The 21788-nt window shown below is 37.8% G+C and overlaps 1 protein-coding gene across 4 annotated transcripts in view; it reads left to right on the top strand.

The window, feature by feature from the left end:
- The window catches only part of PTDSS2 (phosphatidylserine synthase 2), a 57231-nt gene that overhangs the window by 14105 nt on the left and 21338 nt on the right, over positions 1-21788 (top strand). The window contains exons 2-5 of one of the 4 annotated variants that reach the window (XM_072421817.1): positions 10822-10852; positions 14122-14223; positions 19153-19235; positions 21055-21122. In XM_072421817.1, coding sequence (XP_072277918.1) covers positions 10822-10852; positions 14122-14223; positions 19153-19235; positions 21055-21122 — 284 coding nt within the window. Of the gene's footprint in view, positions 1-7337; positions 7495-9638; positions 9704-10821; positions 10853-14121; positions 14224-19152; positions 19236-21054; positions 21123-21788 lie in introns of those variants that run through there. The other 3 variants (XM_072421820.1, XM_072421821.1, XM_072421819.1) reach the window with 3 other exon arrangements.

Here is a 21788-nt window from a genome sequence, read left to right on the forward strand (position 1 = left end):
GGGGGGGGGGGGCAATTAACCTAACTGCACATTTTTGGAATGTGGGAGAAAACCAGAGTACCCAGAGGAAACCCATACAAACACTGGGAGAACCTGCAAACTCCATGCAGATAGTGTCCTGAGCCACTGTGCTTTAAAGAGCCTTTCAGTCCCACTGATGTATAAGACATTGCTGTTAAATCACAGTGTTAGTTTTGGGTATGCTAACTCTCTTGCCCAGCATACAGAAGTGCCAAAGAGGGAGTACTCAGTGCTAATTTCTGTGAACAACTAAAAACACTTTCACACCACACATCCAGACATGGCATGACGTAGTGCCCAGTGCGTGTGTGAGGATAGCTGCTTGGCTTAGGATACCCATTCCTACCCAACCTTTTGTGGGGGCTCTTAGCAGTCATTGAGAACATTTTAGCACCCATTCTCAATCACTACTGTGTTATTTTTAATGGCCATGTGTTGCCAGCCCATTCAAATGAAAGAGTTTACTTTTAATACTGTGCATAGATGGATCAGGGTGATGGCCTCTACTGTCCATGGGAGTTTAGAGTCCACTTGATCAGGCTGCAGTATTGCAATAAAGTTGCTGATCAGTGCTTGCACAAACATTTTTTTACATCTGCAGCCTATATGCTCCCACAATCCTCACTGCTGAAATGGGTGCTGGGGCTGTGCTACTTTTCCTAAAGTGCAAAGTATGTGCTTATATTGTGATATTCCTTCCCTGTCTTGGTTTAGGCATAAACAGATATGATTTTATAGATTTTTAGCCTGTTAGGGTTTTTTCCTCAGCCTAACAAATCCCCACCTCTATGTCCTTGAATCAATGTAAACTTATAAATATAACCTTTCAAGCCATATTAGTTTCTGGCCTCCTGGCAACATGCTGGTATTTTACAAGGGTGGGCAATCAAAAAGCTAGCAAGAAGAATTGTATTATACAAAATGCCCTGTCGTAGCCTTGAGTTAATCCCGACAAATATCTTCCATTTTTCCATGTAATATAATTATATAAAGAGCAATAGCTGCATTAACCAATCACAAATCAACTGTAAAAGCAGCTTGACTGCACTTGTCTTAGCATTACTTTCCTTTAATGATCTTCACTATTTCTGGATAAGTCCCCCCCAAATGTAATTGTATTGTTATCTGACAGACCGGCTTTCTATTGAAGTGAAGAAAGGCAGCTACGTTCTTGTTCCAATAAAGCATCAGGAACTTCCTAGTATTTCATTGTACAGCTTCTGTGTTGGGGAATACAGTTAGAAATGAAGTGCATACTATTTATCACCATTTGCTTATGGTTAGTGTATATCTGTCATTTAAGTATCCTGTTAAAAAAAAAAAAAAGCTTATTAGGAAAACATGGGTGATGCTCCTGTATCTAAGACTGAAACCAGACTGAATTTCAAATCCACAAAACTTTTGGCAGACAACGGAAGAACTTGTGCTGTAGATTTTGTCTGATAAGTAATCCATTTGTCCAGCGCACTTGGCAACACCCAGCTAAGACTTCTGCAAAGCTGCAATGGTTTTTGTAGGTATTAGATACTGACCTATATCTGCTGAATGGTACACACAATTTTAAAAAATCATGTTTACATAACCAATTACAGAGGAACGCCCAGATTCTTTACAGGCACAGTGCCCAACATTTGTTTCCAGAAGCCTAGCTTTATTTCTTGCCAAGGAACAGTCACCCTTTTACTGTTGAAAATACATACCAGGTCTGCCTGCCTACTCTGCTACCTCTAGCATGATGGTATATAATGCCTTTTCTGCTGCATCAGTGGAGCTGGCAGACTGTAGTTTTCAGGCTCATTCAGAATACTATTGATAGGGAAGCCTAAGAAATTGTTCTGAGTTCCTCAGCTTGGAAAGTTTTTACTGAACTTGGGGGTTGGAAACTAAAAAGTACAGTCTCGGACTGAGGAGTTAATGCTTACTACATTGGTTTGGATGCTCTGCTGCTGGCTGTCATGGTGTAGGGGCCCCGGACTACCATCACTGAACCCTGTACATCCTTTATTTAAAAATACAGTGGATTCTTTTTTTTTCCCCGTTTACATTCCACCTGCTACTTTTTCATGCCACCCAACTGGGAAAAAGTTCTCAGCAGATCACTGATGGCATTATGTCTTTGAAGATTCTCATTTATCCAGTTTATGGTATATCTAGTAGTAGTTGGTTACATTCTGCTGTACTTCATCTGTACAGAAGGGAGATAAATCCATAAAGCAGCTTAGGAAGTGGTGAAATGCCTTTAACATTACAAGTACAGTTGAATGTGACCAACTACTACCAGATATTGATGCCATTGGTTTTTGTAATCCAATTAAAGAACTTTGCATTGAATTTAAATGTATAAACCAGAAACCTCAAGATTGTAGACATAAGAAGCCAGATTTTTCTTGATGATCCTCTATAAGGACCCAACGAAGCCTTGAGATTTTGCAAATACCAACAATAATTTGCTTTGGCACCCCTAAACTCTTAGTCAGGTGAAGATAAAGTTTCCTACACTGCTCATTCCCAAGAGAATGTCTTACCATGGCAGGTTCCAGCAGTACAAGAAACAGGATTCCTCTAAAGTAAGAACCTTGTACTTTGTTGCGTACAGCACAGGTACAGTACGTAGTTGCTTTGTAAAGCAAATACAGCTGCATATGAGGTTCTGCAATGTAGCTCTGTATATAAAAAAGATTATTTAGCTCCTAAGAGTTCGTGAAAGAAAAGATAGGCACCACTTCAGCCCTCTGGCTAGGCATCCATCCAATTTTCTGTGGTTTAAAGTCCTTGGCTGAGCCATTCCACCTTTATTCACATTTCTGTAAAGTTTATATTCTGAGCCAAAGTAATATGTATGCGCTTGTAGTAGGTCACAGATTCCACTGTGCATAAACAGCATCATCCAATCAATTGGATCCCTGAAATATTTAGTCAACTTTCCTTTCGATGTGGATTGGGCACTGGTTCTCTGAAATGTACACTTCTCAGCTATGGGTACGGACTGTATGAAACCGTTGCTTTGGCTCCTTGGAGGCAGACAGTTCTAGTTTAAATAGTTTTTAAACAGTTAAATCAGTTTTAGCTTGACGCCTGTATGCCCCTGGGTCAGTGACTCGATTGTGACCAGGTTCAGGTAGTCCCCGGGTTAAGGTCATCCAACATATGAACTCCTCCTAGATACTCCCGAACGGAGGCTTGAAGGGTGTGGTTTGCATGATTTGCAGAAGAAATCTTTTGCTAAACACAGCTGAGGTTGTGGGTGATCTTAGGGGGTAAGTTCTTTCTGCAACCTCTTGTAGCCGCTTTAATGACCAAGACAAACTGTGCAGTTGTTTCTTTTTGCATATCAAAGCACAGCTTGCTCTAGAAGTTAATGAATGTCTAGGCTTCATAAAGTTTAGCTTTGCTTTGTATGGGATCAACTGTCAGTGAAGATTTTCTACAGTAACTGACAACATGCTGTCTAATATGTTGAGACAAACATCCATCCTAATTGCATTTAATTTAATAATGTACCTGTTCCAACTTACATACAAATTCCACTTAAGAACAAACTTACAGTCCCTATCTTGTATGTAACCCGGGGACTACCTGTATGTACCATTTTCAGAAGGACAGCAATGGCTGTGTGTGTGTGTGTGTGTGTGTGTGTGTGTGTGTGTCAGATGGCCCCATGTGTCGGCACAGCTCCCTTATAGCTGTTGTGATGGCTTCCCTTTACAAAACCTAGAGACATTCTTGTTTTAAAATCTACCAAAAGAAAGCTGCCCTGGAAAGAAAAAGTAAAAGCTTGCCCTTCCTATTGCCTACACAAATGAGGAGTAACTTTTACCCAAAAAACTTTTTAACAACAGTATGTTCTGAGAATGTCAGATTTCTGGTCCCTTTTTACACTTTGGGGGTTTCTGCAGCTGACCCTGACTATTGGAGTAACCAGTTTATCAAACTTAAGTGCAGCAAGGAACTTTGGGCAACAATTTTTCTTCAATACAAGAAGTGTTTTTACAACCTTTTCTATAGGACTCTTGTTTTAGCAGTTTTTTCATTTTAGTGATAGTTGTTTACGCTTGGTAGTCTCATACAGATAAGTCAAAACCAGATTTGGACGAGGAGATCTCTCAGCTTTAGCACGTCAGTCATAGTCTATGAAATGAAAACCAGTAAAATGTGCATTGCATTATGCCTACAGGACTTTTATATTTAAACTATCAATATAGTATGCATAGCCATAGCATTGGACTGGAATTCCTGTTTTAAACAGTGAATTTTACAACCGCATAATAAAAGAAGTTGTAAAGTATTCTTATCAGATAATAAAGGTGTTTGCTGACTATATAATATTGATTTAGTTTCATTTTTTTATCTAGACAAAATAAAGATTTTCTGATATTGGTGTTTTTGTTGAATTTTTTTAAAACAAATCTTGATTGGAATACTTTTATATCACCGAAAATAAGGAATTGCATTACAACTCCTATATTAGCTGTATTCTGGTCATGTACTTTATGAATATTTGAACAAGTTTTTAGGATTCCAGCTTCAAGATGTTAAGCCAGCAATTATACCAATTGACCCTTATAATATATATCTGAATGTAGACATTTTACATCTGATTTAAGTCTCTTTGTAACAAGGGTTAATATTTTAATTTGAGGTTGTATCCACTTTTAGATATATTGTCCTCCTTACAATTTGCTTTATTTACTAAACATCATATCGCAATCAACCAAAATTAAAAGGTTTAATTTTGCCCCCCAAGTGTTCTTTTTTTCTAGTTTTGGGTTTCTTCAAATCCATTTGTTCCAATTTATTGTGTTTTTTTTAAGCTGCAACATCTTTTTATTCCACATAATGCTGAGATCATCACTGCATCTTTCACAATTGTCTGTCTGGATGATGCAAGATACAACTTTAAAGCCCAGATAACAGAGGCTTTGCTGTTTTGCAGATATATTGCTGACATGTAATAACTGTCACCCTACACTCATGCTTTGGAGAATCCAATTGGGGACTTGGATAAAAGGTTTTATTGTTCTTAGAAAGACATCCATATTTCATTGTGAAGCAGTTCATTTCTAATTATGCTTGTCTTTACTAGTGGATTTTGTATAGGAAAATCCATGCTGAGAGTAGGAATTACACATAAGGAAGTTTTAGGCCTAAATACTTTCATTTTTTATACTATGCTATTACATACAGCATACAAAAAAAGTTGTATTTGACAAACACAGGCTGACTCTCTGACAATATTTGGTGGGTATCTGCGGGTGTCTTCTGCAGTGTCCTGAACCATTTACAATAAAAGTTATTTGGTACTTGGCAGTGATACCTAACTTTATGGCCTTTTAACCACCAACCTTGACGCACTCTCAAGGGATCACAGGAAAGTATCATGTCAAAGTCTTTACTCATTGGAAATTTGGCTGCATAGTTCATAGCTAAGCCTACTTCCCTTGGATCAGAGAGTTATCAGGACTGTTCCAATCACTGGGCTAACTCTAGTTTGTCCTTGCGAGCGGACGCCCTCTCAGCTTGGTGTTCTGCAGCCTCCCATGCTCTTTAACAAGCTGCAGGTATTTCTTAGGGTTAGTGGCAGTTAATCATTGCAGCAGTCCCTGAAGCAGAGGATCATGACCACAAGCGATAAGTACATTGTTGGCCTGCTCAGTGTGTGGAGCAGCATGAGCACATGTCGAAAACCATGCAACCACTATACCATTGCTACAGAATCTTACAACCATTCTCGCACTGCACAAAGATTTTCCAGCCAGAGAGTAGTTGTCACTGCAGGTTAGTTAAGCTAGATGTTATTCTGTTGTACACACAAGCCAATTGGTAACCATGTGTTTTTTAACAGAAAACACAAACCAGTTCCAGCAGCGCTTCTGCAATGATGACTTTTAGGATAATTAAAATATGGGTCACTCACAGCCACAGTTAAGTGGAAGTACAACAAAAAAGGTAAGTTTGTACTTTGCTACTTCTGATGGATCCATATTTCTTTAGAAAACATTTCATAATTTCTTTTGCATGGCTCATGTTGCCATCTGCTTGTGCTAGCAGATGTTGATTACAAGGAAGGGCCAGTTTATAGCTGGTGATGCCACTGCATCTAGGTGACCGTTCATAGTTTACTAGTGGGAGATTACTCTCCTGGCACACTCAGTGGATTACTTTATACCACTCTTCTAGGGCAAACTCTTTATCTCTCTTAAAAAAGACCCTGTCCTACCAAATGGGATGTCTATCATTTGGTTCTTATCAGGGAAAGATTTATAAATTGAACTTATTTTGATAAATGGATTATATAAAATAGGCCTGCATTATCTGAAAGGTTCAAGTTATTTAGTAAAATTACTTTCTGGAAATAATTGTTGTCCTATCCCCCAAATATTAAAAAGGCACATTTTTCTACCTGCCTTTTGAAGGGTTCTTAGGCTAAGCACACACGTCAGATGATTCTCGCCCGACTATCTTTTCAGGGCTTGTATTAGGCAAGTATGATTTGTGTACAGCGGTCATCCATGGATCTGTCCTGGTGGATCCACGAACGACTGCAATGCAAGTGAAGGGGAGAGAGCCCAGGAGGGTGCTGCTTCTCCCCTCTCCATAGAGCAGAATAGCGCTGTAAATACAGCACACGTTCAGGCATCATGCAGTCTTTTGTCGTTGGAAAGAATTGTGAATGTCTAATGTGTGTGTACACAGCCTTCGTTTTATAACTTTAAAAAGTCTCGTTGGTTCTGTTCAGTGTTCTTCCCAGCCCCTTTTAGCTGGGTGCACTACCCGACACTTTTCAGTAACCACCCAGCTGTTTTTTGGGTTACAATACGGCCTGCCACCCACCTAAAATTTCTCCCCACCCAGCTTACAAATATCTGGGTTAAACACCAGTGTTTGTGTTAGGTCTTAGATCACCTAATGAAGTTGAAGCTTTAACTGATCTACTGTATGCAAGCAATCCTGCCATGAGTATGGTGTACCAGCATGATTGGCACCAAACACCAGAGTCATTTAGATGTTGGATGTGTACAGAGATTTGTTTCCGATGTTTTTCAATGGGTATATTCCAGTGCCAACTGAAGCATAGGGAACACTAGGGAATGCCATGTAAAAAGTCCTAATAAAATGTGATAGGTGTGTAGTAATACTCTACACTATTAGCAACATGTTCTGCCAATATCTTTGTGTAGTGAAGCCGTAGGAGACGGTCAAGGGTTGAATTAATTGTTTGGGTTAATCCATGGTTTTGTAACTGAAATTCAGTGGGGTAGTGCCAATTAATTGCTAACTAATCTTTCAATATAATAGTTGCTCAATTATCAGATTTTTTTTGTATTGACATTCAGTTGTAGTTCTCCTGTTGTCTGTTCTCATTCAGAACAATATCCGAATGGCTGACGGGGCCAAATGCTACATTTTAGAGGCTGTAATTTCTGTGAGCAGTGTTCTTGGTGGTAAACAGTTATGTCTGAATGATAATATCAGGTAAGGTATCTGCCTTAAAGTTTAGGTAATTCTTCTGTTTTTCTAAGTAAATTATAGTTAGTTATGGTTAGAGCTAAGGATTTAGAGGGTGAAGTTTAGGGTTTGGATTGGTTGTTAGGTTATTCCAGTGTTTCTCTCCTTACAGATAGCCAGAAAGATAATTGGTGTCACTTAAACGGAGCTTAGAGGTCCAAATTGCTCATTGCTCAAGGAAACCCCCAGCAACCTTTGAAGAACCCCTAGGGTTCTATAGGGCACTGGTTGGGAGTCTGGCTTAGAATATTCATTTAAAGGGTTATGTTAAAATTTTGGTTTGCTCTTGACATAATTCTATAGGTAAATCCTGACAGTTTTTTGTTTCGGATAGCGTGAGGAATACTTTAAACTGACCATAGCTGTATTACTCTGTTGCCATTGGTGAAATTTCCCTTTCTTGTCTTGGCAATCGCATATCGGCAAACAGAAACGAGGAGAAAACTTTAGGTGCTATACTGACAACATTTCTCTAAATAGAGGATTGATCCTTTCCTCAGTTTTTAACTTAAACTAGTTCGACCCATAAACATTTTTCTTAGCTGTTCTTGCCGCACACTTTAATCTCCTTATCTCCTCACGGGAGAATTATAGGAAGCTGTTAGGCAAAAGAAAAGCTCAAATTGTGGAAGCCATTGCTGAGAAAGCAGAAAGCTTGAGGATACAGACTCAGAAAAGGGTTTAATAGGAAAAGAAAAAGATTAAAGGATATATGTCAGAACTTTGCAGGATCTGAATTATGTGAACTTTATTGAAATAGAGTAAAAAAACAAAAAAAAAAAAAACTTACCCAGCACTTGGCCTTGAAAATATTTTGATAGGTCAGAGTCAGCAGTGACCATTGCAATAACAGCTCAAGGAAACAATGAAATGTTTTGGATGGTTGTGTCAAATTGTCCGCCTGCTTAGTCTATTGCAGGAAAAGAAATATGCCACTAAAACTAGTGTACGGAAGTTACTGACAAAAATTGTCAATGTTCCAAAAACATTTTATAGCTTTGGCAGATGATTACCCACAAATGTATTCACCCATAACTAAACAGTTTTTTGAAAAGCCTACCCAGCTGCTTTTCTTGTAAAATATTTTCTGCCAGACTTTTGGTTTTTGCATCTCCGCCACTCCGGATAACCTTACATTCCTGGCTCACTTTTACATATTTTTGTATAATCTGCCTTTTCTTTCAACAGAGGTATCTATAGTGATTGGTTGTACATAGAGCAACCTGAATGTGGAATGGTGGAAAAAGTGGAAATTTAGTTCCGCTTTAGAGCTGGTGTTCAACTCTAACTTTTCTAATCTAAAGTTTCCAGTACCAGCCTTTCTCAACCAATTTACCCCTGAGGGACCTTTTTGAAGTTTTCTGTTCTCCTACAACCCTTGCTAAAGCCAATTTATTGGGGTAAGTGGAGAAAAAGCCTAAATTATTGGCCAATTGAAAGATTGCCCCCCTACAGTGGTGGCTAGAATACCACTTTAACAGACAATTAAAAACATAAGAGTCATGCAGTTGGCTCCACCAAGAGGTATTTGTCCGCCAGAACATGACAGCACCAATAAATGGGAAGTCAATCGGCAACAGTTCGAGAAGCCTCCTGCAACTTCTGGAAAAACCCTAAGAATGGCTGTTGTACACCATGCACTAGACTTTTGTTGTAAAAGATTGTCTTGTTTTTGTGACCAGCATAACTCAGAACAGAAGTCACTTTCTCCTAGTCTGGTGTCCATGAATAGACTTTCAATGTCTGTAATTTCTTATATAAATATTTAAAGTTTATCTGCTCGAACTTCAGATACAGGCTGTGTGCTAGGTGATTATCTTTTTTGGTTTCTAGTTACTCCTGCCTGTTCCAGGTTACCATCACCTTTCTTACACTTTATCAGTTTCAACTGTAGTTTGAAAGCCTTTAGTATAGAGGAGTAATAGGAATACTTCACAGAGCTTTTCATTGTGTTTGCTCTTAGGTGTATTCTAGAACCAGTCAAACTACATGTGCCATATACGTTATGTTTGTTGCTTAATTTATGGTTCAAGGGCACCTTCTAGCAGAATGTATGAAACAGAGGAAATGACTGGAAGGACACCTTGTAAAACTTAGCGGGCGGTTGGCTTGTAATAGCTAAAGCCATGGAGCCGTTGTGCAGAGCAACCAGTGAAGTTTCAGCTAACATTTTCAGGTAATTTAAAAAAAGGTGGTTACTGTGGGCAACAGCTCTTCATTGACCCAGTTTCTTTGATTTTGGTTTAAAAGTTGGATTTTTTAAAGCTTATTATACACATTACAATTTTTCTCTAAAATCTTGATAGAGCCCAGTGTGTTTTTGCATACAAAGTGCTTGGATAGTTTAGGTAAGTATTACACATTTTTGGCCAAAAGAATTAAATTTTACTACAATTGTGCAGTCAGAATGTAATAAGTATTTTTAGTTTTAGTGTAGCATGAAATAGGTGATTTGTTAGTGTCCAGTGTACAGTGGACTACTTTATATTTTATGTTTTAGTTCAGCACCAAAGGTATATTGTCTAATAACTGCTTGCTTTAGGTATGATTACTTATGGAAGGCTTTAGAAAACGTGACTTGTGTCCAATCTTCCTTCAATTTTTTTTGTACAATTAAAATTTTTTGAATTTACTGTTCAGTGTACAGCACTGCACAATATCTTGGCGCTTTATAAATCCTGTTTAATAATTAAAATCAGTTTTTTTTAATGTAGGTTGGAAAATAAAGGCAAATGGGTTTTATAGGTACTGTACACTTTAGATTGTAAGCTCTTTTGGGAAGGATCCTTTCCTCCTCCTGTGTCATTGTCTGTGTCTTTCATTTGCAACCCTGCAACCCCTATTTAGTATTTTGGTGCTTTAAAAATGCTGTATATTAATAATAAACCATTTTCATTTTAAAATGCTTTAAATCTTGTAAATCAATTAACTTACTAGGCTCCTGGTCCTCATGTTCTGAAATCGGTTCTAAAGGTCTGTCTGTACTGCTTCAAAGCACCAAATCAGATTGAAATATGCGCCGGAGATGTGCGTATTGCCCTACAGCAGCCAATCGGCATCAGGCATTTGTAATTTGAGATGCACAGATACATAAGGCTTTAAGTCCTTTGCAGAATATCTGTGCATGCCAATTCTAGAGTTCAGCCAGTATTTCTTGTAAAATGAACAAGCGCACAACTTGGGAATGGCAATCAAAAGGAGACCCTTTCCTTGAACACTGTTTAATCTAGATTTTCTTTTCTCCCCCCCCCCCCCCCTATTTATTACCATCTAATCCCATTATGCTGCCATTAGGAACAGAGAGTGGAAAATATAAAAATCATAGGTAAGCCTTTTAAAGCCGTATAAAATTAGATGTACGCTGCTGTAGATGCCAGAAGCTAAATAAAAGCTGCATCAATTGATGTTCTGTAGTAGAAAGCTTTAGAATGCTTGTTGTTAAAATTGTGTTGTCTGGGAGAATTTTTTTTATTACATATTTTTTTGTTCTGATAATTTTTTTTTTTTTTTTTAAGTTGATTTGGGAAAACCCTCTTGGGTTCCCTATAAAAACTAACTTAAAACACTTAGGATTGTGGCATATTTCTAAATGTTGGAAGCATACACTTTTTCCCCTCTCTGATGTGGATGTGTGTTGAGTGTTGTAAATGGTAATTTCAATAATCTTTGCATGAGCAAATACAAATGTTGGCTCATATATTTAGTATGCTACATCTCTCCTAGGTTTCATAAGGTTAAGTCCTATTCTTTAGAATAGATATTAGGGGGGGGGGTATATTTTTGTGTAAGGTGCAGGTTTACATATTGGATAGCATTGCATTTGTGTGTAATAGATTTTAGAAAACTTGCTTTGCAGTACATGAGCGGAAGATTGGTAGAGGGAGCTAAAGATGTATGTAGAATTTAACCTGAATGTAAACCTCCTCCTGGGGTATCCCTCCACAAATTATAAGGGATTGTGCCAAGCTATTGTATTGCAGGAAAAGCTGAAACATTGGCTTTTTTTTTTTATTTTTATTTTCTGTCCACAGGAATCTGATATCTTTGTATTATGCTGCCACATTGAGGAGAATTGGACACTGGCAGAAAACTTGTAGACCAGCCAAGTAATACTACTTTTTTTTTTTTTTTTTAGTGTTCCCAAGCTCATAGGAGGTATTTGCTCTGTCTTGGACCTCAGGACAGTGAATGCCTTCATTTGTTTTTATGGAATCCAACATTGCTTCCCTTCAGCAGATTTTCAAATTCCCTACTCACCAGCCTTTGCTGCTGTTTGTAGTGAGATTCTAGTTTGTGGCTTTGCCAGAGAAATCCTGGGCACACTGTTGGCACTTGAGGCCTGGGCATTAAATGAATCCAGTCTCCCAATTAACATATTGGGGCTCTAGGTGTTTTGGCTGTTTCTGCAGTGCTGAACATCCTGGAAGGTCACCAGATTCAAAACTAGCTGGACAATATCACAGTACATTAGCAAAAGCAGTTGATGTTCTGGTGACTCTGTGTTTAGTGCTGAGTGATAGGAATCTGCTCTGCACGATAAAAAAAAGAGTATTTCATGATTGCCATCATAACTAGACAGAGCTGGGCCGATATAGCACACTGACCTAGTAAGGATCAGATAGATACTCCTCTCCTTGCCCGAGGTAGTTTCTGCATTTTACTTTTAGTAGGACAGTGTTCTTCATTCCTGACTCCTATCCATTGGAAAGAACTCTTTGTATATTGACTCCCTCTTTGTGGTTTCCAGATGGTCAACACAATGAGTAATCCCTCAAGTCTTTAGGTGGCTTAGATGGACTATTATGCAAGCATATGGTCTCAAGGATAGAGCTCCTACCTTTGCCATAAAGGCTTACTTTACCAGATTAGTCAGACATTGGTACCAAGCATCTGTTTCCCTGGTTTGCATGGCTGCCCTTTCGTTTTCTGTCTATACGTTGCCCAAGTTCTGATTGATAGATATGCACAACATCCAGTTGTGGATGTAAGGTCCTTCAGACAGCTGAAGTCGGTTCCCAGGTTCCTGTTGGACTTGTTGACGTTTTAGGTTCTGTTGACCGGTAATTGGTTGGACTTTTTTTTGGATGTCTCTGAGGTGCCCAAAACCCATTTCCCAATATGTTTAAAAAAGTTAAAAAACTGTTTGCATACTGGTAGTAGGGGGTGTTATTTTGGCTGGACCACAAGTTTTTGTTTTTGTTTGCCAGCAGCGTCCTTCTAAAGATAGCAACACAATTCAATTTTAACTCTGTATGTACTTTATCAGTGTCCAACCCCGAAATTTTCCTGAAGCTGGGTAGGTGGAAATTGTAGACAAGTGGTAGCCCTTGTATTGTGACCCTATTCGTCAGTAACCACCCAAAAACAAGCTGGGTGGTGTGCCCAGCTAAAGGGGGCTGGGGAAAACACATGTACAAAATCAACCTACTAAAGGTATTTTTTTTTTTTTTTTTTCTAAATAAAAACTGTTGCATAAATATTATGTTCTTTCAACGGTTACACAATTCTAAACACAGATGATTTATCTGGGGAGGGTAGTTTGGTGAAACTTTTGTTGTGAAATTGGTGTTTCCCAAACCTATCAAACAAGGACAAATACAATTTTGTATCAATTGGGGATTTTTAAGGCATATCATCTTCAAAGAAAAAAACATATGAATATAAAACACAAATGATTTTTATCATAACAACCTAATATGGTTGTTTTTTTTTTTTCCTCACATTTGCGGTCTATTTCATAACATTTAAAATCCATCGTCATTATTATATGACCTCCTTGTGTCTCTTTCTTCCCAATAATCTATTATCCTCCTTAAATTTTTTTTTTAAAAAAAAAGCTTCATCAGAAGTTAAGGATGAAGGTGAACTAACATATACTTGAAGTAACAATTCAGCCAAAATAAGCTACATTGCCCGCTTCAGCTGCATTGTTACTGATACAATTTTGTATCAATTGATTGAACAATTGATACAAAATTGTATTCATCCTTGTTTAATAGTAAAATGGGATGTTGCAGATATATCCTTCGGTACCCTTCTCTCTATAAATTTCCCAAACCTATCCCGACGTCCCACCAACACTGCACGTTTGTTTTCATCTAAATGCCGAACTGCCGTTACCAATTTCCTCCGAATTGGTTTGCAGAGGATTTTTGACAAAAGGCCTCTAGGTGACCACAAACAGGTTTATGAATAGTTTTTTTTTTAAGTGATTAATGAATATGAACCCCTATGCCATCTAGAACTGGCTGCATGAAAGCGAAGGTTAGGGAAAACTGTATTTCAGATGTTTAGTCCGTGCTACATTCTGTGAATAGTTCCCTTGCCCTTATTGGACTAGAACGTTCAAAGGTTGTGCTTCTCTGGGTCTGTGGGATAATGCTCCTCATGGGTGGTTCATCGACTTAGAGCTAGGCTGGTGTAAAACTTTGTATGTTTTGTAATAGTAACTTCTATATTATTACATACTATAAGGCATACTGCAGTAACAGTTTGTATTCTTTTTGTGCTGTCAACACTTAACAGAATTCTTTCATCTGTGTATTACATTTTTTTTTAAATATGACCATGGTTTCTCTTTTTTATTGTTTATAGGAGAGCTCACACATTAACTGTGCTATTTATCCTGACCTGCTCATTGGTGTATGTCACGTTACTTGAAGAGACTCCCCAAGACACAGCCTACAATACAAAAAGGTATGCAGATTCTTTAAAATTGTCTTTTGCAAAGGATTCCTACAATTTTTCCTTTTTTCTAAAACTTTACATGTGTAAAATTGTTGATGGAAAATCTAAGAATGTAGAGGCTTTAAAGCTACCTATGTGGAAGTCTTTCTATAGAACATATGTGGTTGATCCTATTGTTTGCCTGGTTCTGATAGCTTGATCTGATTTCCAGTCTTTAGGGCATCTGAAAAAAAGTATACCTAAGGGAACCTAGAACAATACCCATTAATCCTCCAAAAGACAAAATGTATTTTTTTTTAATATATACAAATTGTGAAGTATATAGAAGGCGTCTAAAAGCTGTACACAAAAAAAACAGTCCAAGGGGCTAATGTGGCTTATTGTCTCTTACAGCTGATCACCTTCTTGCTGAGTTACCATATCTTAGTTCACCCAGTGCCTCTGGTTTGTATTTGTAGTGAGGAAAGCTCTGTGTATATTATAATGTCCTAGCTACCCACTGGTGTTGTAATATTTATGAAGAAGCAGAAGAGGTGCATCTACCTATTGAACCTATTGAACAAATTCCCTTTTTTTCAAATTTGATTGAAGGGATCAACCCTGCTGCACTGCTACTCAAGTCAAAAGCATGTTGTCCTTGTACTAAAGTGAAGTGAGAATGTTTTACCTCGTCAGTCAGCAACTGGCTACACCACACCCTACCTGCTTTTTGGGTTGACAGAAGGGACTGTGGTGCTAAAATCCTCCTAATTTTAGTTTGAGTGTCTAGGAGAGAAATCAGCTGATATACTAAATGTGGATTAAACTGAATAAAACAAAAAATAAATGCAAATGCTATCATGAGGCCCTTGGGTCACATAGTGATTGGATTTGGGAACTGTCCAGACTGCCACATAGGAGCCTGTATATATACTTTAAAGCAGTGGTCACCAACATTTTGGACCTCACACACCACTAAATTTATGGACTCCGGACCGTCATGATGCCAGAGACACAACCCACCCACTGCCCTGAGCCTGCGATCCATAGGGGGGACATGGTCCACGGCTCTGGCTAGTCCACCCTCCAGCGGGATCAAGAGAAGGAGCGCACCAGCCAGAGCCGTGGACCACCGGTTGGCGACAGCTGCTTTAAAGGGCTAGTGAAATTTAACAGCATAGGACCAACTCCCTATTGTCTGATCATAGTCATGATGTTGGGGTAATAAATGTCAATTCCAAGCTGGTTGAAAAATTCAGCCTTTTATGTATGTGAAGGTTTTATTATGTTTTTAATTTTCTTTCTGTTTGAACAGAATGGTTATACTCCTCAGTCATGCATATAACCAGTCTTTAAAATACCAAATATAGAACAGGTCATCTCTCTTGATATAAGTTCCATTGTCTTTGGGAGCTAGGAGAAAGGTCGCTCTAGGGTATTATTCTGTGTAGGATATTATGATTCAGCATAGAGCTCAGGGATTACTTTTGTGTAACCTGTCAGGATAATTAAGTCATTACTTAGAATCCTCCTTCACCTAACAAGCATATGAAACAAAACTATTCTGTAAGGATTACGTTTACCATACATTTGCATTATTCTGCATACAGCCAGCTGGCTTTCTGTTACCATATTTGTCTTTGCTGAGCATGTATTGATAAACTCATTCCTCGAAGAGCTGCATGAAGTCAAATCTTTTATTTCTTCATGATAAACCCTGAATTTATTTATTTTTTAGTCAACTGGTTTTGATTTTGTTGACTTTGTGTTATTTTTTATGTAAGATCAACACAATGTTACATGATAGGAGTTTTATTTGTCAATAAATTTGTATCAAGAAAATGATTCATTGATTGCTTGTTCTTGGTCATTTTCCGAAGTTTATCATAATGTAGGGGACCAAATGTAGCAGAGGCTTGAGGAGAGGAGGAAGGCTTTCTGTTCTTAAATAAATGGGGGATTATATTAAAAAATCTGCAGGGGTTCTAACCTCATCTCTCTCTCTCTCTATATATATATATATTATATATATATATATATATATATATATATATATATATATATATATAGAGAGAGAGAGAGAGGTGTTCCACTTTAACTCTTATTCAGGTTTTGCAGCAAGGCTTATAATTCCCTGCATTAGGACTGGAAATTTCATGAACAAGTGGGGTCCCTGCATGTCTGTGGGCAACAATCTTAACTGAATTGAACACTGTGCTAATTAGCAATCCCACTAAGTCTACGTACACGTCAGATAATCGTCACCTGAGACGAACAGTACTGCTCGTCTTGGACAAGATTCTAACATATACAGTGGTTGCCCAATACTATTCGTTAATCCACCACAGCATATCTGTGAACGCCATGTGGGAATGGCTGCTATGCATGTTAATGTATGAAAGCACAGTGGGGTGCTGCTTTCTCCTCCTCCTTGACCCCCCCCCCCCTTCGTCCATAGAACCAAATGATTGTTGTGTGTGCATTGATTGTTCGGTCATCTGCCACTGGTAATGATCATGGAAGAATGTTTCCCATTAAGCAGGGCTGTTAATTAGAGTGGTGTTCAGGGTTAGGGATCTGCAGAACTGAGCAGCTGGATGTGGAGTCCGTTCCAAGCAGTTCTTAAGTATCTAAACATTTCTGTATCCTAATAAATGTTAATTGTGATAAATTAATGTATTTTGAAGTTTCCTTTTCCAGATAAGATTCATAAAAGGACTCTCCTGCCGTAGAATTAAAGCCTAGTGAGTAGTTGTTGGCATTCATATGGTATTTTAATCCGGATCATACACAACACTAGTCTGAAACTCACATGATATTGGTCATCCAGTTGACAAAGTTACTTCACCCATGATTGTGAAATTTATCTGATTTAATTTGTAGCATAGAACAAGATAAACAGATAAGAGAATTATTAACCTGTTCAGAGTTGAACCACATACCAGGGATATTTTGTGTTTCTAAGTCATAATAATTTTATTCCTGAGATTTCCTGTTTGTTTCTTGTTTTTTGAGAGCACAAGGAAGTTTACAAATGGCTGTCCCCTATCAGCCCTTCCTGTCCTGCAGCACTTAGTGCTTTTGTTCAAGTTTCCTTTTCACCTCAGAAGTTAGCTTTATGTCATGGCAGCTAACCTGAGTTGGTCATGTTCTTTTTTTATTGAAACCTAGAATCTGCCCTTATTCACTTTGTAGTCTGATTTAATTTGGTCCTGTACCGCTCTGGAATTCTACTTTCTGGCGTGGAGTAGGAAGACATTTTATCATCATATAAAAGTATTATCCTACCTTTTTATATAATGTTCAAAATGTCATGATTGGCTTGCTTTGAATATAGAAAAAAAATTTTTGGCTTCAAATATTCTAGGTGTGCTACTGTAGACACCCACTTACCTAGGTCAATGCTTACATGGTGATGGTTCTAGGCATTCCTCCACTTTATTCCTGGTGCGCTGCTGCTGCTCAAACCCGCCAGGGAAAAATGGACAAATGTCCACCCTATATTAAAGAGCAACACAAAAGCACAATCATAACAGTAATAGAAAGACATTTATATATATATATTTTGTTCATGCTTTAAAAAAAGTTTAATGCAGTTAAACTTTGCTGGTGCTGTTGTTTTTTACTATTTCTAGTTTGGCACCAGAGACAGCAGAGTTGCTGCAAGCTTCACATCCTGCGCATAAGAAAGTTCCATGTCCATTGATTTGGTGTCATAAAAATGGGTGTGTAAACTTCCAGTTTTATCTCTCTACCACCCAATGGGTTGGCCACAAAAGACAACTGGGGATTCATTGTTCTTTGCAAACTATAGTTATTTATAGGAATTAAGAATAATTCAAAAAATGCAAAAAAAACTTTTTTTTTTTTTTAACACTTTAATTCGTCATTGTAAGCAGGAAAAGTTTACTATCTGTAAGGGTGACATTCTACTCAATAACCAGCAATGTAAGAGACATTCTGCCCACTGACCACCACACTAACGTACTGTGAGTTATGGATTTAGAAATCTTGCAGGATGCAGAAAGAAGCACTGAAGCTTTGATTTCCTGCATTTTCAATGTTAAAAATATATTGTAATAGGGAAAAAAAGATGTAATTGAGCTTTTAATTTGGTTTTGAATTTAGTATTTTTGCATCTTATTCCCTTGTGTTTATACAGGATCTTCAAATGAACATTGACCACTAGCAAAAATGTTTTTGCCACCTTGTGAGCCCTGGGGATTATTGTGTTAGTTCACAAAGCATTGTCATGGATGACTATTGTCGTTACCTGTCAAGTAATGAACAATAAAATTGGGATGAAATGCATCAGTACAAGCATTGTGTTTTATAATCCTCTCGCCATCCATGACACACTACCCACTTTTACTTGTATTGTTAATACTTGTCAGTTCTGAGTCTCGTCAATGCACATATTTGTGGTGTAGACGCAAAGGTCACAATATAGAGGAACAAGACAATAATCACTTGTATTTCCAGTTTTTCTGGGTTACTAACCATATGGATCTACTAAAATTTAAAATGTTTAAAACATTTTTTTTACTTTTATGTAATTGTAATTTGTTATAGCCAGTCCACCTAAAATAAACATTTACGTTATATTAGTACCTGCTGGAAAGCTGAATCAGTTGGCGGTTTATCTTCGGGGACCCCATTAACCAGATCTTTGGGCTTGAAGACAGTATTTTTAATGTGACCATGGATGGGGTTCTGCTTGTTGGATCTTTTTATATTACAGCCAATGCAACAAAAGCGCTGGGATGCACAATAGGTGGAAGGACCACCTTGGTGGAAGAAAGCAGTTAGGAGGTTTGTCAGGGGTCTTTTTTCTTTTTTTTTTTTTGGAGTATCTAAGAAATAGAAGCATATAGGGCAGGCTTGTTTTACATTGGGCTAAAATATCCGCTTTAGGTGAATTAGTGTTTTAATGTTTTATTTTTTAAACATTTTTTCTAGAGGAATAGTGGCCAGCATATTGGTGTTTCTATGCTTCGGTGTCACACAAGCTAAAGATGGACCATTTTCCAGACCTCATCCAGGTATTTTTTTTCCTTTTTTTTATGAATGATTTGTTAATGGTTTACTGTGTGATTGCTTTAGTAAAGTAGGTTGGACTATTTCCAAGAATCTATGTCATATTAAAAATGTTTTCCTAGATTGGACTGCTTCCTGCTTTGTATTGTAACTTGTTAACCTCTGCTTCACCACAATGCCATGGTCACATCAGACTGCCAAGTTAAGAAACTTTCCTGGATCAATGCCTGGTTTTGGGTATAAAAAAACTTTTTTGTAAATCTCATGCAATGCATGCACATCTCCTTACATTTTTTCCAATTTAATAAGCTGCAGAAGCAGAATACACAAAGCAAATATGAATACAGGTTGTGTGGCTATACAAACAATATTTATTGACACTTAGTGTCGATAATCATATTTTTAATGCAAAATGTTTTGCCCAGCCATCTGCATTTGGTGGAATTAATAAATCAGGGCTTTGCCATCCGCCTGACATACTGGTACTATTCTGCCTGCAGCCGGTCTGACCTGTCACTGTGAGCTGGGGTTGTGTTGCATTGCTAAAAGGGTTTGTCACCGAATCCTTCAGTTTTACAGTGTCCTCCCATCCCTAGCGGTATTTCCAGCTGAAGGACCCACCACCTTTTCTTCTCAACTTTTACCAACTGCTTGGATAGGTTGTATGAGTGCCAGAATTAGTCTTGGCATCTATCGTTATCCTGGCAAATGGCCCATCGGCTCCCTGCTTGCTGAGCAAGGTTTGCTTTGCCTTTAAAAGGTAAATTTAGAGGAATTTGAAGTATAAATAAAATCAAAGAATTGGCATGTTATTGTCAATACAATAATGAGGGCACTACGTTCCTTTTTGCTCAGAAAGGGGAGAACCATACCATAATGCTAATGTTTGACTTTTTCTGCACTTTAATGGCTATCCAATGAATGTAGAACCTAAAAAAAGTTGGCTTACAGATCAGAATGTTTATTTCTCAAAATCCATGAGATAATTTAGATTTTGTTTTTGTTCTAGGGCTTCACCAATAAAAAAAAAATGCAAATGTTAATTGACACTAATGTTTCCCATCATTATGTAGTGAAGTCTTCGCTGCATTCAAGAGCTGTCTTTGCCAAAGAATCATCTGCATTCAAGTGGGTGTGTTGGATGCCTAGTCCCATGCCGGCAACTGTGGTTTGATTTGTTGTCTTTTATTTCAATAAAGGACGCAGGAATTTATGGTAAAACCACGACACGCAGTTGGGGGTCCAGGCATGGCGCCTAGAATTTTCAGATGGTGGAGTTTGTTTGAAGCCATACATGGTTCTGATGACTCCTTATAACCGTTATATTTGACCAGCTAGGTATTTACTTTAGACCCTTTTTGTGCTGGATGAAGAACCAGTGGAAAAACAAGGTTATATATCTCCTAGATTGTAAGCTCTTCAGGGCAGGGTTCTCTCCTCCTTCTGTGTCACTGTCTGTATTTGTCATTTGCAACCCCTATTTAATGTACAACGCTACATAATATGTTGGCGCTATATAAATCCTTTTTATTAATAGTATATGTTCCTGGTAATGGGATGACTGAAGGCATGAATATTTAAATTTAATGGACAAAGCTCAGGTTTCTTTGAGCTTTGTCCATTAAATTTCTTTGAGCTTTTCTTTGAAAGGCCGACTTTCTCCACTGATTTGTTTTCATCATTTTTATCATAATGGTTTGAATCGCCTAAATTTGCAAATGAGTTTAATATATTGACTTTTAGTTTACAGTTTTAGTATTAAAAGATTGTTTTGGTAATTGGTTGTATTACCAATATTATACTGCAATACTTTGTGTTTTTCAGCTTACTGGAGGTTCTGGCTCTGTGTAAGTGTGGTGTATGAGCTATTCCTCATCTTCATTCTTTTTCAGGTGAGAAATGTAAACTTTGAACTTCTTGTGTGTTAATTTTGCAATTTATTATTGATCTTGTTTTTATTGCTTGTCTTGTATTTAAGATTTACCTGTTCCGGCAATAAAATTCAGTGTTAATAATACATAATAATAATACATTATGAATGCATGATCCCTATTTCTAAATGGGGCTGCCATGGTCAGAGTTAATCAGTTCCTCAAAGTTTAAAAAGCCACTTTCATGAACCTTTTCTATTATGCTAAAGATTTATTTATAACAAATGTTTAGAAAGTATTTCACCCTTTGCTAGATTTTTGTTTCTTCAAAAACATATTTGAGCAGGGGTGTCCTACTCTAGTCCTTGAGGGCCACATACTGGCCCAAATTTTCGTACTAAATTTACATACAGAAAAAAACAGATATCCAATCTCATTTGTTATTTTTTCTCTTTATTTTCTGAATGCCAAACGGCTTAGTACAAAGAATAAGTAACGAAATGTGAAGGGTGCTACTTGCCAAAACATTCTGTAAATCGGCTCCTCTAGATTTAAAGTGTATTGAGCGGGGTTACTCAACCAGGGTTCCACAGAGGTTGTTGGGGGTTCTTTGAGCCTTGAACAATCCGTACTTCTCGGGTCAGTTACTTCAACCACCAATGTTTTTTAGCTATCTGTAAGAGTGAC

This window comes from Pyxicephalus adspersus, chromosome 9 (genome assembly GCF_032062135.1).
Source record: "Pyxicephalus adspersus chromosome 9, UCB_Pads_2.0, whole genome shotgun sequence".
Classification (NCBI taxonomy): domain Eukaryota; kingdom Metazoa; phylum Chordata; class Amphibia; order Anura; family Pyxicephalidae; genus Pyxicephalus; species Pyxicephalus adspersus.